This window comes from Balaenoptera borealis (assembly GCF_965194805.1).
Source record: "Balaenoptera borealis genome assembly, chromosome: 1".
Taxonomy (NCBI): domain Eukaryota; kingdom Metazoa; phylum Chordata; class Mammalia; order Artiodactyla; family Balaenopteridae; genus Balaenoptera; species Balaenoptera borealis.
In genome coordinates, this window is record NC_138860.1 from 155,064,923 (window position 1) to 155,083,801 (window position 18,879).

At 46.3% G+C, this 18,879-nt stretch overlaps 1 protein-coding gene across 25 annotated transcripts in view; it reads right to left on the reverse strand.

The window, feature by feature from the left end:
• The window catches only part of LOC309618222 (uncharacterized protein), a 221,892-nt gene that overhangs the window by 144,105 nt on the left and 58,908 nt on the right, over window positions 1-18,879 (reverse strand). For 18 of the 25 annotated variants that reach the window (XM_082371658.1, XM_082371662.1, XM_082371653.1 and 15 more), the window contains one exon: window positions 7,134-7,315. The exons of 6 other annotated variants lie outside the window; for them this stretch is intronic. In XM_082371658.1, the coding sequence (XP_082227784.1) occupies window positions 7,134-7,315 (182 nt within the window). Of the gene's footprint in view, window positions 1-7,133; window positions 7,368-18,879 lie in introns of all 25 variants that reach the window. One more of the 25 variants, XM_082371674.1, reaches the window with a different exon arrangement.

The following is an 18,879-nucleotide window of genomic DNA, read 5'->3' on the forward strand; positions in this document are numbered from 1 at the left end:
AAATAATGCTTATTTAATCTTTACAGAAACCCTTTAAGGTCAGTGCTTATCATTTTTCAGATGAGGAAACTGGACCCCAGAGAAGTGAACTGACTTGTTGAAGGTCAACAGCTAGGAAATGGCAGGCGATCCAGGCAGTTTGGTTCAAAACTCCACACTGTTGATCACCATACAATCTGGAATTCAGGGACTTCCCTGGTGGCGCAGTGGTTAAGAATCCGCCTGCCAATTCAGGGGACACGGGTTAAATCCCTGGTCCGGGAAGATCCCACGTGCCGTGGAGCAAATAAGCCCGTGTGCCACAACTGCTGAGCCTGCGCTCTAGAGCCCACGAGCCACAACTACTGAGCCCACGAGCCACTACTACTGAGCCCGCATGCCACAACTACTGAAGCCTGCACCCCTAGAGCCCGTGCCCCGCAGCAAGAGAAGCCACTGCAATGAGAAGCCTGATCACTGCAACGAAGAGTAGCCCCCGCTCGCCTCAACTAGAGAAAGCCCGCGCACAGCAACGAAGACCCAATGCAGCCAAAAATAAATTAATTAAATAATTTTTTAAAAATCTGGAACTCACAGGGAGAAGGCAAGGATGAGGGCAACTTAAGAGATGTGATTAATAGCACTAATATTTCTACAAAAACCTACGAGCTGCTATTACACACTTACTTAATTCTTGCAACACTATTGTGAGATACGTTTCATTGCCTCCTTTTACAGCTGAGGAAACTGAACCCCAGAGGAAAAGGCCCTTGCCCAAGTTTATCCAGCAGGTCAGTGCAGAGCCGTAGTTAGAACCCCGGTCTGATGACCGAGTTAGTATTCCCTCACTCTTCCAAACCGCCTCTTAGACTCCCCACCAGCAGACTCCTCACCGCCAGAAAAGAGCATTTTAAGAAGACCAGAAGAAGGAATAACAATGCCTAAATGGCAAAGCTGAGACATTACTGTGCAGATGAGAAACATGTTCTCTTTTTTACATCTGACTTTCTAACATCCCTTAAATCTGCCCCCACAACTGACCCTGCATATTTACCCAAGAACACCTCATTTATTCAGTGAACATGAACAGAGCTCCTACTCTGGCTGCGTGCTGAGGAAACAAAAATGAAACACTCATGTTCCCTGCCTTGGGAGAGCTCACAATCTGGCAAGGGGAAAACGGCAGCTGAACCAATAATAAGGGTATAAAGCCGTGACGGAGATGCCTGTTACACACAGAACATCAGGCAGATCTTCCCAGAAGGTCAAGGTAGGTCTCAGTAGACGTGATGTTTGTGCAGAGTCTTGTGAGGTGGATAAAAGGAGTTACCTTGGAGGAGAAAGAACTGAGAAACCTGCCTATGAAAAGTATGGAGCACTGGATATCCAGAACTCCTTCCAGGAACTGCTAATAGTTTTTAGAGCCCACTGAGCAGGACAGGTGTTAACTAGAGTGATAAGAGAGCACCAGAGGTTTTGTTAAGTTAAATTATTTAAATCAGTGAGAAGGCAGGGTACTCATTCGTCCCTTGGTAATTGTTTTTTATTTAAATCTTGCTCCTAATACAATTTCTCCACATTATTCATACTCTCTTAGAACAGAAAGGTCCAGACCTCTGTTTTCATACTACAGGTGACATTACCCCCACTTTATAGCTGAGGCTCTGAGAAGTCATTTACATCAGGTGGAAAAAAAGATGACTTTCACTTAGCAAGCACTTAGTATGTGCTGGGTACTGTACTAAGCACTTTATATACATTTATCTTGCTTGATCCTCAAAAATACCCTTGAGATAGTTTCCTAAAACTTGCTAACTTCTTTTGCATTTCATGTTTTTGGACATGCTATTTCTTCTGCCCTATAAGTATTCCTTGTTTTTACCTGCTACACTGTTTAGGCTTCAGACGAATACGCTTTAGATAAGAGAGCCAGCAATACAGTGGTTCAAACAGGATAGAAGTTTATGTCTCTCTCATGCAATGGTTTGGAGATAGGCATGTGATCCAAGGTGAATGAGGCAGCTGTGCTCTCCAAGGTCATCCAGGGACCCAGGTTCCTTCTGTTTTGTTGCTCTGCCATCCCTTCATGGCCCAAACTCATCTACCCACACCATGTCCTGATTCCAGCCATGGGAAGCAATTTCACTGGGAGGGGTATTTCTATTATTAAGAGGAAGAGGAGAAAAACAGAACTGGGAAAACAAGCAGCATACTCTGCCATCCCTACTTGTCCTTTATCATCCAGTTTGCACAGTGCCGCCTCTGCAAAGCCTTCCTGAATCTCTTCCCAAGAAGAATTCATCATCCCCTCCTCTGTGCTTCTACAGCCCCTTGTATCAATACTTGTTGCTTTATACTCCCCAGTTTACAAGCCTGATCCCCTCACTTGTAAATAATAAGCACTGTAAGTACTGAGCACTTGCTACGTCCTAGGCACTGTGCTAGCAAGTTTTATGCATTAAGTCATTTAATCTTCCCACAACCCTGGGGATTTCCTCCTCTGTGAAATGGGCATAACAGGGATACTAACCTCATAGGGCTGTGAGGATTAAAAGAACAGGTATTGAGATAGGTACTGAGTACATGCTCAATAAACAGTAGCTACTAATATTGTGTAAATACGGATTGATACATGTACCAATGTAAGGGGTTAGTCCAGTTATAAATTATGCTCCCTGCCCTACACAGCTCACAGCTGAGCTGGGAACGTTAACCTCATGCCAGCGTGTGTAGGCACCTAGAGGTACACAGTCCAAGGGTTCTTGGTAAGGTGAGAAGTGCTCTACAAATATAAAATGCCTAAGTCATGGAAGGCACTACTTTATCCCCCTCCCCTCAAGTGAGAAAGCTAACTTACCCCAGGCCACACAGCTAGTAAGTGCCAGAACCATGACTCAAACCAGACTTATTTTAGTGGGTGAGGGGGGGCAGTGTTTGGCTAGATAAGTGCCATGAATCTGTGACACTTGATAGACCACGTGGAGAAAGTCCAGACGCTTAGGCCATACACGACACTACCACTACCTAGTGGCAGCAATGAGTATTGCAGTCATAGTATCTCATTCACTCAAATGAGGCAGAAGTATCCCAAGTATCAATTTTGAACTGTTTTAATATATTAGATATAATCAAGATCTTTTCAAAACATGTGGTTTTCTCTCTCTTATCAACAAACTATATCAGGTCATTTCCATTGTTCTTAGCCACTCGCATTTCCTAATTTGTTCTTCTTTACCCTTTAGAATTTCTGAAATCAGAATGTGTGTTATAATAATGGGTCAGCCTCCAAGAGGAGGAACAAGTTGTCAGGTAGTTGTCAGGTTTATGCAGTGTTACTTCAGATGTGTGATTTACAATGAAAGAGTTGGTTATTAACTTAAATTTGGATCCCTAATTACTGCTTTAAATGTCTTCAAAAAGATTTCATAGTGATACAAAGAAAAAGTTACTGTTTATGCAAGAAATGGCCTGCCACCCACCAGTCAGTGCAGTTACTGGCAGTAACAATTGCCCAGTCTTCCCAAATACATCAGAGAATTTTCTGAGTGGCGTGAGGTGGGTCTGACAAATTGGTCCATCAAGTCCTATAACGCAGACACTAAACACCTACCTGTCAAAAGCTTCCAGCTAACTTTCAAGAAAAGCTGTTTCACCTCCAGCAATATGCAGTGCAGTTTGTGGAGAGAGGAGGGGCACTGTGTGTTTATCCAAAGCAGAAATCCACATGAAACACCAATAGTCTTCAATATGTCTCAAGATGATACTGTTAATTTTTTAAAAATTAAGTTCACTTACATGAGATGCAAAAAAGCAGCACCATCACCATGACATTCTGCATAATTATTGATGACCTAAAGGGGAGCTACAGCATATCGTATAGACGTCTCAGGGTACACTCAAACCTTGACTGTGATCCTGAAAAACAAAGGGAGCGCTTGTAGGAACAACTGTGTGCTCTCAGTTGTTTTTCTTAATTACGTACCTATAATGTGGCAGTTCTGCCCCCAACCCAATGTGGACTTAAATCATTCGAACATCTTACATGGAGCACTGTCTTAGTATCAAGAAGCTCCAGTTTTCCCTTGACTCTATGCCGCTCATTATAGAGGTGTGACATGTGTCACCTGTTCTGACACTCTTTTCTAGCATTATGTTGTCCCACCATGACGTGAGAATGATAACATTGGGTTGGCCAAAAAGTTCGTTCGTGCTTTTCATAAGATGGTATGGAAAAACCCGAGCGAACTTTTTGGCCAACCCAAACTGTCAACGATAGCAATGTAGGTTTGTATAGCGCTTCAGAGTTTCCAAAGTCCTCACGCGTATTTGCTCAGGTAATTCTCACAACTGCTCCAGAAGGCAGTCCTTTTTTACTGATGGGGAAATGGGGCTCAGAGAGCTGACCTGACCTAGGTCACACAGCATGACTGAACCCTCCTCCTCCCCTCTCCTCCCTTCTCCTTCATCCACCACCCTGCCAACTTCCTTTCTCTCTCTCCCTTCAGCCTTTCTCTGTTTCCTTTCTCTCTCCACGCATCTGTGCTTCCCTGTCTCTGTTTCTCTCCATCCCTGTCTTAGGAGTTTATTTTTCTTTCCTTCCCTCTCTTTTTTTCTCTTTATCCCCATATCTCTCCATCTTTTGTCTCATTATCTCTTTAATTTTCTGTCTTTTTCTTAGTTTCCCTCTGTTCTTAACCATCTTATTGCCTCTCTCTTCTCCCTCCTCCTTCTGTTTTCTCTCCTTCCCTCCCCTCTCTCCCACTCCTTTTCCTCCTCCCCTCCCTCCCCTGGTTTCTTAGAGCCTGAAGATGACAGTTTTCTCTCCTACAGGCCAGCATCTCTCTCCTCTGAGGAAGAAGTGAATGGAGCATAGGGTAGCAATGAGAAGGCGTCTTGGCCTTTGTCGCCCCCTAGAGTCTGTTCATTTTGCCCGAACTTCCTGCCCCACACTGATCCCCTTCAGCCCCAGCCGGCTGTCCCAGAACAGGGATTCCTGGGGAGAACCCAGCCAGGACCAGTCTCCGCATATCTTGCCTGTGTCTGTCTGAAAAGACCAAGTTAAATGGAAAGTTCTGGGCATCTTGACAGGGAAAGTAAAACTAATGCCAAATTTGGAATTCCTAGATGTGGATTGGATCCTGGCTCTGTCAGTTACCAGCTTTATGACTTTAGGCCACCACCTTGTCCTTCTGAACCTGTGTTCCTCACCCACGAGGTGGGTTACCTTGCAAGGGCTGTTGTCAGAGATTAATTAAGCCCGTGATGGTGAAAACACCTGCCGTATCACGGGTGCTCAGTTAAGTGTTGATTTAGACTCAGAGTCGCACAAAAGGGAGGCTGCTCAAGAGTGAGGAAGTGGAGAAGGAAGGGGTGTTTAGTACAGGAGCCCCATGTGCTGTAATTGCAAAAAGTGGCCACAAATTCTTCCCCAGCCTTCAGGAGATGGAGTCTGTTTCCTCGCCCCCTGAACATGAGTTGGCTTTGTGATTTACTTTGGCCAAAGGCTGTTAGCAAATGTGATGCAAGCAGAGGCTTAAAAAGCACTTACACATCGGGACTTGGCCTCTCTTGCTGCTCTGGGAAGCCTGGGACTGCCCCCAAGTGAAGAATCCCCGGCCATCAGCCAACCAGCCACCCACCCACCAGGCATGTAAGTAAGGCCATCTCTGCCATATGATCACAGATGCGTGAGTGTCTTCATTATTTATTGCTGCATAACAAGTTACCCCCAAAGAAGCTTAAAACCACATTTATTATCTCAGTTTCTGAGGGTTGGGAGTCTGGGAGCAGCTTAGCTGGAATGGGAACCCGGGGTCTGGCAAGAGCAGGGGAAACCGAGTCAGCACCGGCCACACCCTGCCTGCTATGGAGCCCCCTGGTGCAGCCCCGGCTCGACACACAGGCAAGCCTGCTTCCCTCCCAGGGAACTGAACATCAGGACCCGGAGGGTCCTCGGCCGTGAGCCTCCCCAAGCCCTCGTTAAACAAATGGGGAAGCTTGCCCAAAATCACACCACAAACCTGCAGCAGCAACAGGATTAAAGCCAGCACTTCTGCTCCCTGCCCTGGGCTTGTTTCTTTGCAATATATAAAGAGCACATCGCAACCCTGGTGACACTTTTGTTCAAAACTGAATGGATTTTAAAATATTGCCCTTCTGGGACTGCAAGACCAGCCCAGGGCAACAAGGAAAAACTAGCAAGAACAGGAAGGAGAGAGAAATTATTACCTGATTACTTCTCCTTCACCCCGCCCTCCTGCCCCTTCTCCCTGCCCCTTGCAACCCAGGATGCCTGCCTCCGTATGACCAGACCTCACTGAGGCACCTGCCCCAATACTGCTTCCCAAGAGATGCATGTCAATTAGAGAAAATCAATATCAGAATCTAAACCTAGTCCTAGAATCTTAGCGTCTCAGTACAGGAAGGAAACTTCTCCTGGACTGTGTTCTCTCCATGACAGGTGGCTATTCAACCTCTGCTTACATGCTTCCAGAGACCAGGAACTCACTACCTCCTGAACTGGTTGGAAAGAATTGGTTGAAAAGCGCTTTGGAGACAGATCTACCTACATTCAATCTCTGTGACAAACAGCTGTGCAACCTTTGATAAGTCATTTGACCTCTCTACTCAAATTTCTCCTCTGCAAAATGGGAATTAAGCCTCCTGAGCAGGGTTGTTGTGATAATTAAATGAGGTTATAAATGTGTGCAAAATTCCCAGAAAGTAATCAGCACACGACAGTTTTTATTACATAAGCAGAAGGTGAGAACAAGAGGGAACACAGGGATCTGCCTCTTAGAGTGACTACTTCCCTCCTGAGCATCCCCCATTCCCACGTCCCAGTCAGGGATGCAAGAGATTCGGATCTCCTGAGGTTTCTCCCCGGACATAGGAAGTCAGAATTCACCCATCAACTCAGGGATGCAGGAAAGCACTGGGCAGCTGAGTGTCAGAGGGTGAGCTGCGCTCTCAGATGGATGTGCTGGGCCTAGAATATTCAAGGATGGAGGAAGAAAATGAGAGGAGAAAGAGAGGAGGAGAGAGAAACCAAGTGTGTATACGGAGGTGATGGAGAGGTTTTAGCGAGAAGTCAGTCATGTTGGCGTAGCTAAGACGCCACAGCCCAGGCATAGGTGAGGGGAGTTAGGAAATACCTCCTCTCCTCTGCTTGTTCTTTCTCCAACATCCAAGTTACTCTGCATCTCTGGGAGGGTGGAGGACGGGGCAGGGAGAAGTTGGCAAGGCTGCTGCTGTGAAGTCAGAGAGGCGCAGGCTGGATCGGAGTGAAGAATCCGACACTGGGGGGCAGGGGTGCACCTCTTATCATGCAAATCATCTTCCACAAAGCAAAACAAACTTGCAAGCAAATCACTGAGTGAGCGAAGTGGCTAGGGAGCATTGGAAAGGAAAAGGAAACTCATTACACCTTCCCATTGTCATTCTCCTACAATATACAAACTGCCACAAGAGCCTTCTGATTTAGTCACTGCCTCTGTGATTTATCTTAGTGTCTTTATAAACTGCTCAGAGGCTTTCCCTGGGCTTTGTTTGAGCTCAGTATCTCCCGTAGCTCCTCCACCCCCTCCCTCTGCCCTTTTCCTGAGCCCCTACAGGTGCTCCCAGCCTTCACCTCTCTGGGACATAACAGTGCCCTGAGTTACCAGCCCCAGGCTACGGCCCATAGCCGGTTGCTTTCCCTAAACCCTACCCACACCTTTGTAAACAGTCCCTTTTAAAAACTCACCTCCTTACCTAGAATAGGCAAATGCATAGAGACAAAAAGTAGAACGGGGGTTGCCAGGGGCTGAAGGGAGTGGGGAGAGGCATTAGTGTTTAAGGGATACAGAGATTCAGTTGGGGAAGATGAAAAAGTTCTGGAGATGGATGGTGGTGAAGGTTGCACAACAGTGTGAATGTACTTCTACAGCTAGAGCAACTAAAGTCAGAAAGGATTAACTAACTTGGGCAGCTATTCCTCCTCCTCCTCCCACTCCATCATCCATTCATTCACCCATCTACCCTCCTACCCTTCCAGCCACCCATCTCCATCATTCATTCATAATCTCATGTATCCATTCAGTTAGTCATCAAACATTCTCAGGTGCATGAGCCTGTGCTTGACCCCCAGAGTTGGATCAGCAGGCTCTGGCCCTCGGGGAGCTCACAGGCCAGAGAAACACACACGTAACTTTTGAAACCGCAACTCTGAGCAGCACAGTGCTGTGGACAAAGACCTGGGTCACCGTCCTGACTCTACCCTTAGATAACATCTCTGGGTACCACTATCCCCTTTTTATCATTTCCTACATACAGGCCAGTTTCTGCCACCAGATCCAGAGACTCTGAAAAACACAGGGACCGAGTCTTCTTCTTCATCATCGTAGCCTGCAGCCATTAAGCTGAGACTCCACGGGAGCAGTCACTAAGCACTGTCCAAGCTCAGCTAACCACTTAACATGGTGCTGTGGACTGAGCTGTGTCCCCGCCAAACTCCTATGTTGAAGCCCCAACACCCAATGTGATAGTATTTGGAGACAGGACTTTTAAGGAGGTAATTAAGGTGAAATGAGGTCATAAGGGCAGAGCTCTAATCTGACAGAACTGATGCACAAAGGAAAGACCATGTGAGAACACAGCAAGAAGAGTCATCTACAAGCCCAGGAAACAGGCCTCACCAGAAACCAACTCTGCTGGCAGCCTGATCTCAGACCTCCAGCCTCTAGAACTGAAAAAGCACGTTTCTGTTGTTGAAGCCACCCAGTATGTGGTATTTTGTTATTGCAGCCCAAGCAGACTAATACGTGGATGATCCCCATTCATCTTCACAGCGATCCCTTCTTACGGATGTGGAACGTAAAGTTCAGAGAGGGGAGATCAGTTGCCAAGGTTACAGTCTGAAAGTGGCAGAATCCAGACTCACACTTTGGTCAGGCAAACACCAAAACTGCTGCTCTTAAGCCTTTGCTATGCCGTCTCCCTCAGTGTCCCAGTACCAGCAAAGGGCCTGGCCAGAGTATGAGCTTCATGAATGAATGAATGGATGGACAGTTGCCCGTCATCCTGACACCTGAAGATGTCTCTTCTATCCCAGCCCCTTTAAAGACGTTCACCCAATACCCGCCCTGTAGTCTTGGGGAAGAGCCATAGCACCCAGCCCATCTGGGTCTCAGGAGGGAACATCCAAACCAAAAGGAGAAGTTAGAGAAAGCTGAATGGACAGTGAGGGGGAAGGTGCTCCAGACAGAGTGTGAGTGTGAGCAAAGGCTGGGAGGCAGGAGAGCAAGTAGGGTCACACCCAGGGGACAGAGATGGGAGGAGGAGGGAGGGAGGGTGTTGACAGAGAGGCTGGAGAGGAAAGCGGGGGCCTGAGAACCTTGGAATCAGAGAACCAGAGAATCAAACAACTCTGAGGCCCCAGGCTCCTGGTCCCAAATCCAGGAGCCCCTGACCGGAAGGCAGCCAATAGCCCATCTGTAGCTCCAGAAAGACCTAGAGGCACATGGGCTGTAATTGGAACTGCAGAAGGACCTTCAATCCCTAGGTGGATAGACAGCTATATAAGCATGGGATGAGGATGAGATACCATTGTAGGGATGGCCATCATCTTCCAAGCACTCCTGTGGGCCAACTGTTTTACATCCCTGAGAGACAGGGGGCATCGTGCCTATTTTACACATGAGGAAATCGGAAACCGAGGTTTGGAGGGATTAAGCCATTTGTGTCAAGGCACCTGGCTGGTAGGTGGTAAGGCTGGGATATGGCCTCAGCCTGCCTGATCCCAAAGCTTGGGCCCTTATGTACACATTGTGCACATTCGAATGAGCTTGGAAACTGTAACCCAGAGACCCACTATTGGTCAGAAGACAGGGCAACTGGAGACCACTGCCCAGCACCGTGTTTATCGCACATGGTGCCCAGTCAGTCAGCACTGAGGGACTAAACGGCCTCCCGATGGCTTCCCTGGCCTTCCTGCGACACATGTCTATTCCTCCATCATCTCCAGGTACCTCTACCCTAGGAATTCTTCCAGGAAACACCACAGGGTCATCCTCCAGTGAGGTGGCGAGGGCTTGTCACTGAAAGCAGAGGCAAGTGCCTGGGGAGAGGCTTGGAGACATGACTAGTGAAGTTCCTTCCTGGGCTGCCTTGGGAATCTCCATCACTCTGCCACCCAAGAACCCACCCTGGATCCGTACTGCCTCTCTCGCCAAGACTCAGTGCTTTTCCAGCTGTGGCTTATGGCTCCCAGTTTTTAGCACCAAGGGGCTCTACTCCAGCTGAACAGGCCTCTCTATGGCTTCTTTAGGTTCCCTCTTCCTACCCCGATGCTGCCTCTGATTTCTCCTCTTAATGCCACTTTTCAAGGCAGAGGTCAGCGCCCATCTTCCAGGAAGCTGTCCTAACTGTTCAGGGAAAACAGAGACTGGAAACAGCCTGGACACTCACCATCTGGGCCCTTCCCTGGGGTCCTTAAATTATTCCACCTTAATGGCCTCATAGTCCCTAAATTAACCCAACTTTCACTGGGTGCTTTCTTTGGGAGACAGCTCAGGGAGAAGGGTGGGAGTCCTGCCCTTGAAGGGCTGACAGGCAGTGGGGGCAGAGGTATAGGTGAAAAATTAAAAGGCAGCATGAGCAAGAACTGTGTCCTTGAAGACGAGTGACCTTTAGGAAGGTGGGAATCCAGCAGCTTGGGTGTGGGTGGTGAAGCCAGGCAGACCCAGGTATGAATCTCTTCTCTGGAACTTTCTGGGTATGTGACCTCAGGCAGGTAACTTTACCTCTCAGGGTTTCAATTTCCTTATCTATCAGAGGAATATTGTGAGAATTAAATAAGAGGTTGCTAGTGTACAGCTGGGTGACTATAATTAATAATACTCTATTGTATATTTGAAAGTGACTAAGAGAGCAGATCTTAAAAGTTCTCATCACAAGAAAAAGAAAATTTGTAACTGTGTGGTGATCAATATTAACTAGACTTATTATGGTGATCATTTCACAATATATACATATATCAAATCATTATGTCGTACACATGAAATTAATATATGTCAATTATATCTCATAAAGGGAAAAAAGAAAATTAGCAGTGAAAGGAGTTATAACTAAATATGCTGCAAACATTGAAAGATAAAAGGGTATTATGACAAATTTTTGCACATAAATACAAAAATGTGGATGAAATGAGCAAATTACAATTTGCCCAAACTGACTCAAAAAAATTAAAATATCTAGGTAGCTCTACAGTCACGAACTATTTTAAATCTGTACTTTAAAAATTCTCTTCCCCTGAAAGAGAATCCAGACCCAGAGTCTTTACTGAAGGAATAAGTAATTTCAGTCTTACAGAGCTGTTTCAAAATAGAGAAAAAGAGGGAATATTCCCAACTTATCATATGAAGCTATCATAAACACGGTATCAAAACCTGAAACGAACAGTATGAGAAAGGATAATTATAGGCCAATTTAACATAGAGGTAAAAATTCTAAACAATAATAAAAAGCTGAATGCAGAAATGTATAAAAAGGATAATTCATTATGAGCAAGTTGGATCTATCTTAGTCGTGCAAAAATGATCTGACATACCAAAATGTTTAATGTAATTTGCCATATAAACAGATTAAAGAAGAATGGTGTGCTCATCTCATTAGATGCAGAAAAGGTATTTGATAAAATTTAACAGCCGTTCATGATTGTAAAGTGAAAAGCTTTTTAGCAAATTAGGAATAAAAGAACACTTCCTTAACCTGAAAAAGATGACCTGTCATTCTATTAAGACTGAGAACAGTTCTATTCACAAGTGCTAATTGGCTTACTTTTTCTCAGTTAATTGATATATTTAACTAGAACCACCTGGAAGCAGTGACTTAATCCAGAGGAGTGAGTCTAACGATAGGAATTTCTAGGACTACTGTCGTGAGGCAGAGGAAATATTTTTGGCAAGCCTTGCAGTGCTCTTCAAATCTCCTTAATATGCATAGACTGTTGCTTATGTATTTTCATTCGTCCAATGAATACTTATTAGATATAAAAAAACACGACAAAATGTCAAACATATTGTACATTGATGCCTTATGTACATTGTACAATGCACATGTACATTGATCATAGATCATATGTACATTGATCATAGATCAATGATCATAGATCATTGATCTATGATCCTCAAAATTGATGATAAAAAGTTTATCCTTGCATTAGAAAAAAAATCTAAAGGATGAATTTCCAGAATCTCTATGTGGTAGGATTACAGGTAAATTTTATTTTCTTATTAGAGCTGCTCCTTCATTTAGTAAACAAATATTTATTGAACAACATACCTATTAGGTGCAAGACACTATGCTAGGTCCTGGAATGAAAAAGAAATATGGAAAATAGGGGTGTGGATTATGGTGCCAGACCATGGCTCTGCTAGGCTCTGCTACCCATTAGCTGTGCAGCCTTGGGTAAATTGCTTAACTTCTTTGCTCCTCAGTTTGCCCATCTGTAAAATGGGGATTTTAAAAAAAGAAAAAGAAAAGAAGATGCACGTCAATTACCTGGCCTATAGTATCTGAAGAAAAATAGCAACTATTATTATTACCTGGAAGGGAAAAACGACATGTAGCAAAAGAGCTCTGAGACAGGTGAAATGCTCTCAGCGCTCAGAGAAGCGGGTGAGAGGATATCAGAGACAGGGGAAGGATGAAGGAAGGCTTCCTGGAGGAGGAAGATTCGGAGCTGTGCCTTGAAAGCTAAGTATTTCCACAGGCAAATAAGAGGTGGAAGGCATTCCAGGTAGAGTGCACAGCCTGAGCAAAGGCCCAGAGATGAGGAAGTGTTTGGGTTAAAGGCACTAACTACTCTGGTGGAGCTGAAGCACAGGGTCCATTCCAGAGGCTTTACTGTGCTCCACACTAAATGTTGTGAGGCAGCCACTCTTTTCCCCTCAGTTTCGCCATCTGTAGAATGAGGCCGCTGGAGTCAGTCACCCCTGGGCCCCCAGGCCCTCCAGCACATTTCATTCTACAGTGTCCAATCTCCCGGACTCCTAAACGCTTCCACATGTCAACCCTGACCTGGCTCTTATCTATGCCTGCAGAACACAGCCAGCCGTCCCGCTTCCGGGCCTTGGACGGCCTCCCCACAGTCCCGGAGCAAACAGCTATTCTAGGGCCACCAGTCATGTGGCCCCCATTCCAACAGAAACACAACACCCAGGGTGGTGGGCCCTATGCAAACATTCGCCTCACTTCCCTTCTCGGGCCTCGGTAGTGCCTGAGGATGATGTGGGTTTATTTGGGGTCTGCGGGATGCAAAGAATGTTGTCATTCTCAGGGAACTCCGAGTCCCGTTCGCACTGCTTATTCTGGCTCCTCTCCGTGGATGCTGCAGACGTTGTTGTCTCTTACTTCCAAAGGCTCCCAGTTCCAAGAGAGGTTTTATGTTTCAGAGAAATGAAGTAAGTGCCTAAAGGGGCAGTGGCATCTTTAACTGCTGGAGTACAGGGCTGAGCAGGGCTGAAGGTTCAAGCTGTGTCATTCCCCCTCACGGCCCCGGGCCCCCACTCCCACAGATGTCAGGCATTTGCTTTTTCAACCTGGAATCTGAGAATTCTATGATCTTCAAACTAATGGAATTTGGGGCTACCAGGACCTTAAGAATTGTAGAATCTTAGACATCCTAGAACCATGAAATTCTAGAATCTCAGAGTCAGAATCATTGTGTCCAGGGAAGATACAGGTTCCACCACTGCCTAGCTGTGTGACTTTGGGCAAGTTATTTAACATCTCTGTACCTCCATTTCCTCATCTATAAAGTGGAGTAATAATGGTACCTACTTCCCAGGGTTATTGTGTTGAATTAATATGTTAATATGTCATATGTTAATATGCGTAAAGCACCATAGAAGTGAGGCCTATAGTTCTAAGATCACACTGCAGGGCAACAGTTGGTGCTACTGTCCAGATCCCTGGCCTTCCCTTCTAGAAGTTTCCCCACTCAACCACACCACCTCTCAAGATAACTAAGAAGGGACCAGCCTTGGGACCAGATACACCCTTCAATGATGGCACCACCCTCACAATAGGTACTCTGCTGTGGAGAATTTCTACGCAACAGACAGGTTTCCCATGACCCAAAAAATACAATGGGCAGAACCATGTTTCCTCCTAGAACAAGTAGTATTTGGCAGGTGGAATCAGTGAAAGGCTCTGGGATCATTTACTATACTCAGTGGGTTGACTGGGCTCAGCTGGGTGGTTCTTCTGCCCCACGTGATGTCAGCTGAGGCTGCAGGCTTCAGGGGGCTCAACTGGGCTGGAATATCCAAGATGGCTCACTTGTATGTCTGGCATTTTGGCAGGGATGGCTGGAAGGCTGGACCCAGCTGAGACACTCGGGCATCTGGGCCTCTCTCATCCCATGTAGTTTCAGGGCCTCTCCCTCCCCAGGTGGCTTCTCCACGTAGTGTTTCTATCACGGTAGCCAGACTTCTTAGATCACAGCTCAGGGAGCTCAAAAGGACATGAGTGGAAGTTGCCAGGACTCCTTAAAGCTTGGGCCAGTGAAATAGGGAGAATTCTAAGATGGCCCCCAAGATTCCCACCCACAGGTGCACATGCTCTGTATAATCCCTTCCCCTTAAGTGTGAGCGGGACCTGAAAATAGGAGAAAGTCACTCTGTTGATTAGGTTACATTATATGGCAAATGCAAAGGCATAGATTATGTTATACTATGTAAGATGCCATCATAGCAAACTGGAGAGAGAATCTCCTGCTGCCTTTGAAAAACCGAGCTGCCACATTGAGAGAGGGCCATGGTGCTAGGACTTGAGAGCAGCCTCTAGCAGCTTAGACAGACCCCTGGCCGAGAGCCAGCAAGACAATGAGGACCTCAGGCCTATAGCCACAAAGACCTGAATGCTCCCAAGAGAATTCAGGAAGAGGACCAACCCCAAGCCTCAGATGAGATCACAGCCCCAGCCAACACCTTGCTTTCAACCTGGTGAGACCCTGAGCAGAGAAACCAGCTACACCATGCCTGGACCTACAGAAATGTGAGCTAATAAATGGGTTTTGTCTGAAGCCTCCAAGTTTGCAGTAATTCGTTACACAGCAGTAGACCTTCTAGCCAGAACTGGCAGAGCATCACTTCCACTACTCTATTGGTCAGAGGAGTCACAGGGCCAGCCCAGGTCATTGTGAGTAGGGGCCACACAGGCTGCAAATATCAGGAAGCATGCTTCATCTGGGGATATCTTTGGATATAAATGAGTATATCAATTATAATCAAGTATAATCAATACTTGTATAATCAGTTGTACAAGTATAATCAATTCCCTGAGGCCTAGATCCCACCCGGGCCCAGAACAGATCCCTGTGTCTGGCTACCAAGTTTCTGGAAGGCGAAGTGTACTCCCATGGTGGGTAAACTGTTTTAGTGGAAGTTGCATTTGATATCTTACCTGCCTCCCTCTTGCTGAAATTCCAGCCTGTTTTATATCAATGCAAATCAAGCATGTTCTAACTAGAAGTGTTCACAACAGTCATCTGGTTTAAACCCCTCAATTTACAGTGAGGGTCTCTAGAGGGAAGGGATTTTCCTAGGTCCCACAGCAAACCAGAGACTAGGGTTAGAAACCAGGTGTCTGAACTCCCAGCCTACGACTGCCTCCATTCAGCTTTCATTTTGATGCTGAGTACATCATTCTCTCCTCTCTCCCCAAAGGAAAGGCACGGATTTCACCTTGGCCCTCCACCTCTCCTGGGCCCCGCACTGTCCTGGCCCCTTGGGGCTTCTGAGACTCATCTTTTTCACTCCCCTGAATCTGAGCGTTTAAGAAGAGAACACAAGAGTCACCAGGAACTGAACCCCACCAGGCCTTCCCCTCCAGAAGAGGACCAATGGGGTGGGAAACCTCCCCACACAGCCCACCCAAAGACCAGGGCTTTGGAGGGCAGGGTGTGCACCAGGGGCTGGCTTCCACACTGTGAACTGGTGTGAATCCTCCCCTGACCCACTCTGAGATCTTAGGCAATCATACTCTGTGCCCACTCTGTTTCCTCACTGTAAATGAGGACAGTGCCCTGCCAGGTGAGGGGAACTAAGTGAATGCCCTTTGAGGACCACAAGGGTTGACTTTTCCAAAAGAAACCTCAGCTCTGCTTCTTGATGAACCATCCTTCTTTCTCCAGCTAAGGGCCCAAGCCTCCCATGATTCCAGTCCTGGTCCATATCCTTCCCTTTCTCCAGTGGAAACAGGAAGCCAAGGGCCAGGGCCTCCATCCCTAGGAATCCCCAAGAATTCCTATCCTTGCCCAAATGTCACCTTCTCAGAGAAGGCTTCCCAATGTCCCTATGTAAAATAGCATCTTCCTTCCTGCTCTGTCCTCTTCTGAGTTTTTTTTTTTAATGGCGCTTATTACTATCTGAAATTATATTGGGCATTTATTTGTTTACTTGTTTATCATCTGTTTCCTACACTAAATGATAAATAAGGATCTGTTATTCACCACCATATCTGAAGAGTTAGACAGATAATAATGCTCAAAAAGCATTTCTTGAACCAAAGAATGAATGAATGGAATCAGTACAAAACTTCAGTGCTGGTCCAGTGGGGGGAATCACGTCTAAGAAACCAGTTTGTAAAGTGAAGAAAATAATATGCAGGAAGCCCAACCTGAACAGCACACCCACACTGGCCCCTCTCTCCTCTGGCCTCTGGTTGCACTTAGAGCCTGAACCCCTCGCCCAACACTGATGTACAAATGGCTGAGCCAGTGCCTTCATTGTTGATGTCGTGGAATGGGTAAACTCTGTAGATGTAAGTCTAGTCTCTCTCCCAAGCTCACTGAGAGCATATTCATCTTTGTGTCCCTCAGAGTGTCTAAACAGTGCCATTTGGGTGACCGTCCCTCAATGAGTTAATGACTGAGCAAATAAGTGAATGAGTCAAATAAATGGGTGGATGAATAGGTGAATGATGGATGGCTATTAGAGTGGTGGTGGATGGATGGAGAGATGAACAAATAGAAAAAAGCAGGGAAGAGTGGATGTATTGATTGATGGATGGATGATAAGTGGAGAACAGGGGAATGAATAGATGAATGGTGAAGAAACGGATAGATGGATGGATGTATGGTTAATGGATGATGGTGGGAATGGGTGGATGGATGGATGGATGGATGATGGATAAGTTAGTAGACAAATTTGACTTACTGTGTCTCAGAATCTCCAAAGTCATGGAACAGAGGAAGCAGATTTGCTTGTGGACCTATAGGAAAGAGTTCAGATCCCTAAATCAAAGCTACAGAAAAACAGGTTTCAGCTCATTCGGAGGTAGAATCTTCCTGTCCTAGAGATGTGCAAATAGAAAACAGGCACCCCACCCCCATCAGGGGGCTGGGGCAGGCAAGAATCTAGATCCTAATTGGGAGGTTGGGCTAGTGACTCCCTCCTTCACATGGAAAAATGATATGATTCTAGAGAAATCAGAAGTGAACTCCTCCATCATCCAGATTTGGTGAAGGTTGGGCCCTCACTCTCTAACCCGAACCTTGGGGATTCTCTATCTTGATACCTCTGCTAGGGCTGAGGACAGAGTCAATAACAGCTGGGCTAACTGGGCACTTATAAGGCGCACTCCTAACAACACCCATGAGGTTGGAGTTGCTTCTCACCCCACATCTGTCTGCTTTTTCCACTTGTCTTGGCTGGATTATAGGCAAGAATACTAAAGTCTCAGAATCTTAAAAAACAGAGGCCAACTGTGTAGCCTTGAACAAGTTATTATCCTCTCTGATCTTCAGTGGTATCATGTGGCAAACAGAGATAACAGTGTCTTCCTACAGAGTTGCTGGGAAAATTAAATGAAAGAATTACATAATGTGCAGTGCTAGGCACACTGAAAGCCCTTGATAAATAATATTGGAACTGGTATTGGTTTCCGCATTGATGTCAGTATTCAAATCCACATCTACAGTTGTATTCGTATTTATGAGAAATATTATCATAGTATATCATCCTATTACATGTATTATTTACTATTGCCATAGACTCATAAATCTAGGACCACAGATTCATAGATTGAAATAACAGATTATCAGAATCTGACCATCTCACAAGTTTAGAACTTTAGAATTACTAAACCTCAGAGCCATGGACAATGCATTTAAGCAACTCTCAGAAAAGGCAGGACCCGGGACTTCCCTGGTGGTGCAGTGGTTAAGAATCTGCCTGCCAACGCAGGGGACACGGGTTCGAGCCCTGGTCCAGGAAGATCCCACATGCCGCAGAGCAACTAAGCCCGTGTGCCACAACTACTGAGCCTGCGCTCTAGAGCCCACGAGCCACAGCTACTGAAGCCTGCACGCCTAGAGCCCGTGCTTCACAAGAGGAGCCATCGCAATGAGAAGACCGTGCAACTGCAACGAAGAGTAGCCCCTGCTCGCCACAACTAGAGAAAGCCCGTGCGCAGCAACGAAGACCCAACGCAGCCAAAAATAAATCAATAAATGAGAAAAGGCAGGACCTCTGAGGTCACGAGACCAGCCACCCCAACCAGCCTCTACCCAGGGCAGATGCCTCTCTCTGGTGTCCACCCCACATCTCCAAGTCAAAACACCTTCTGAGTCCACCTTGGGGTGCCTGGCTGGACTCCTTGGCCCTGTACTCCTATTCTTGGACAACTCAGAATCCCAGGAATTTGCGGCCACAGTAGTGGGGGCCTGAGATTGGGCCCGGGGGATGATGAAATATGGAAGCTCCCAGAGTTGGGCCTGGTGGGGAAGGCCACATTTTCTGTGTCATGTTCTATTGCACGCCAATCAATTACAGTGCGCCCTATATAAACACATCACGAGGGCTTTGACAGGGGGCCGGGGTGAAGTTGGGTGTCAGGGTAAAACAGGGGATAATA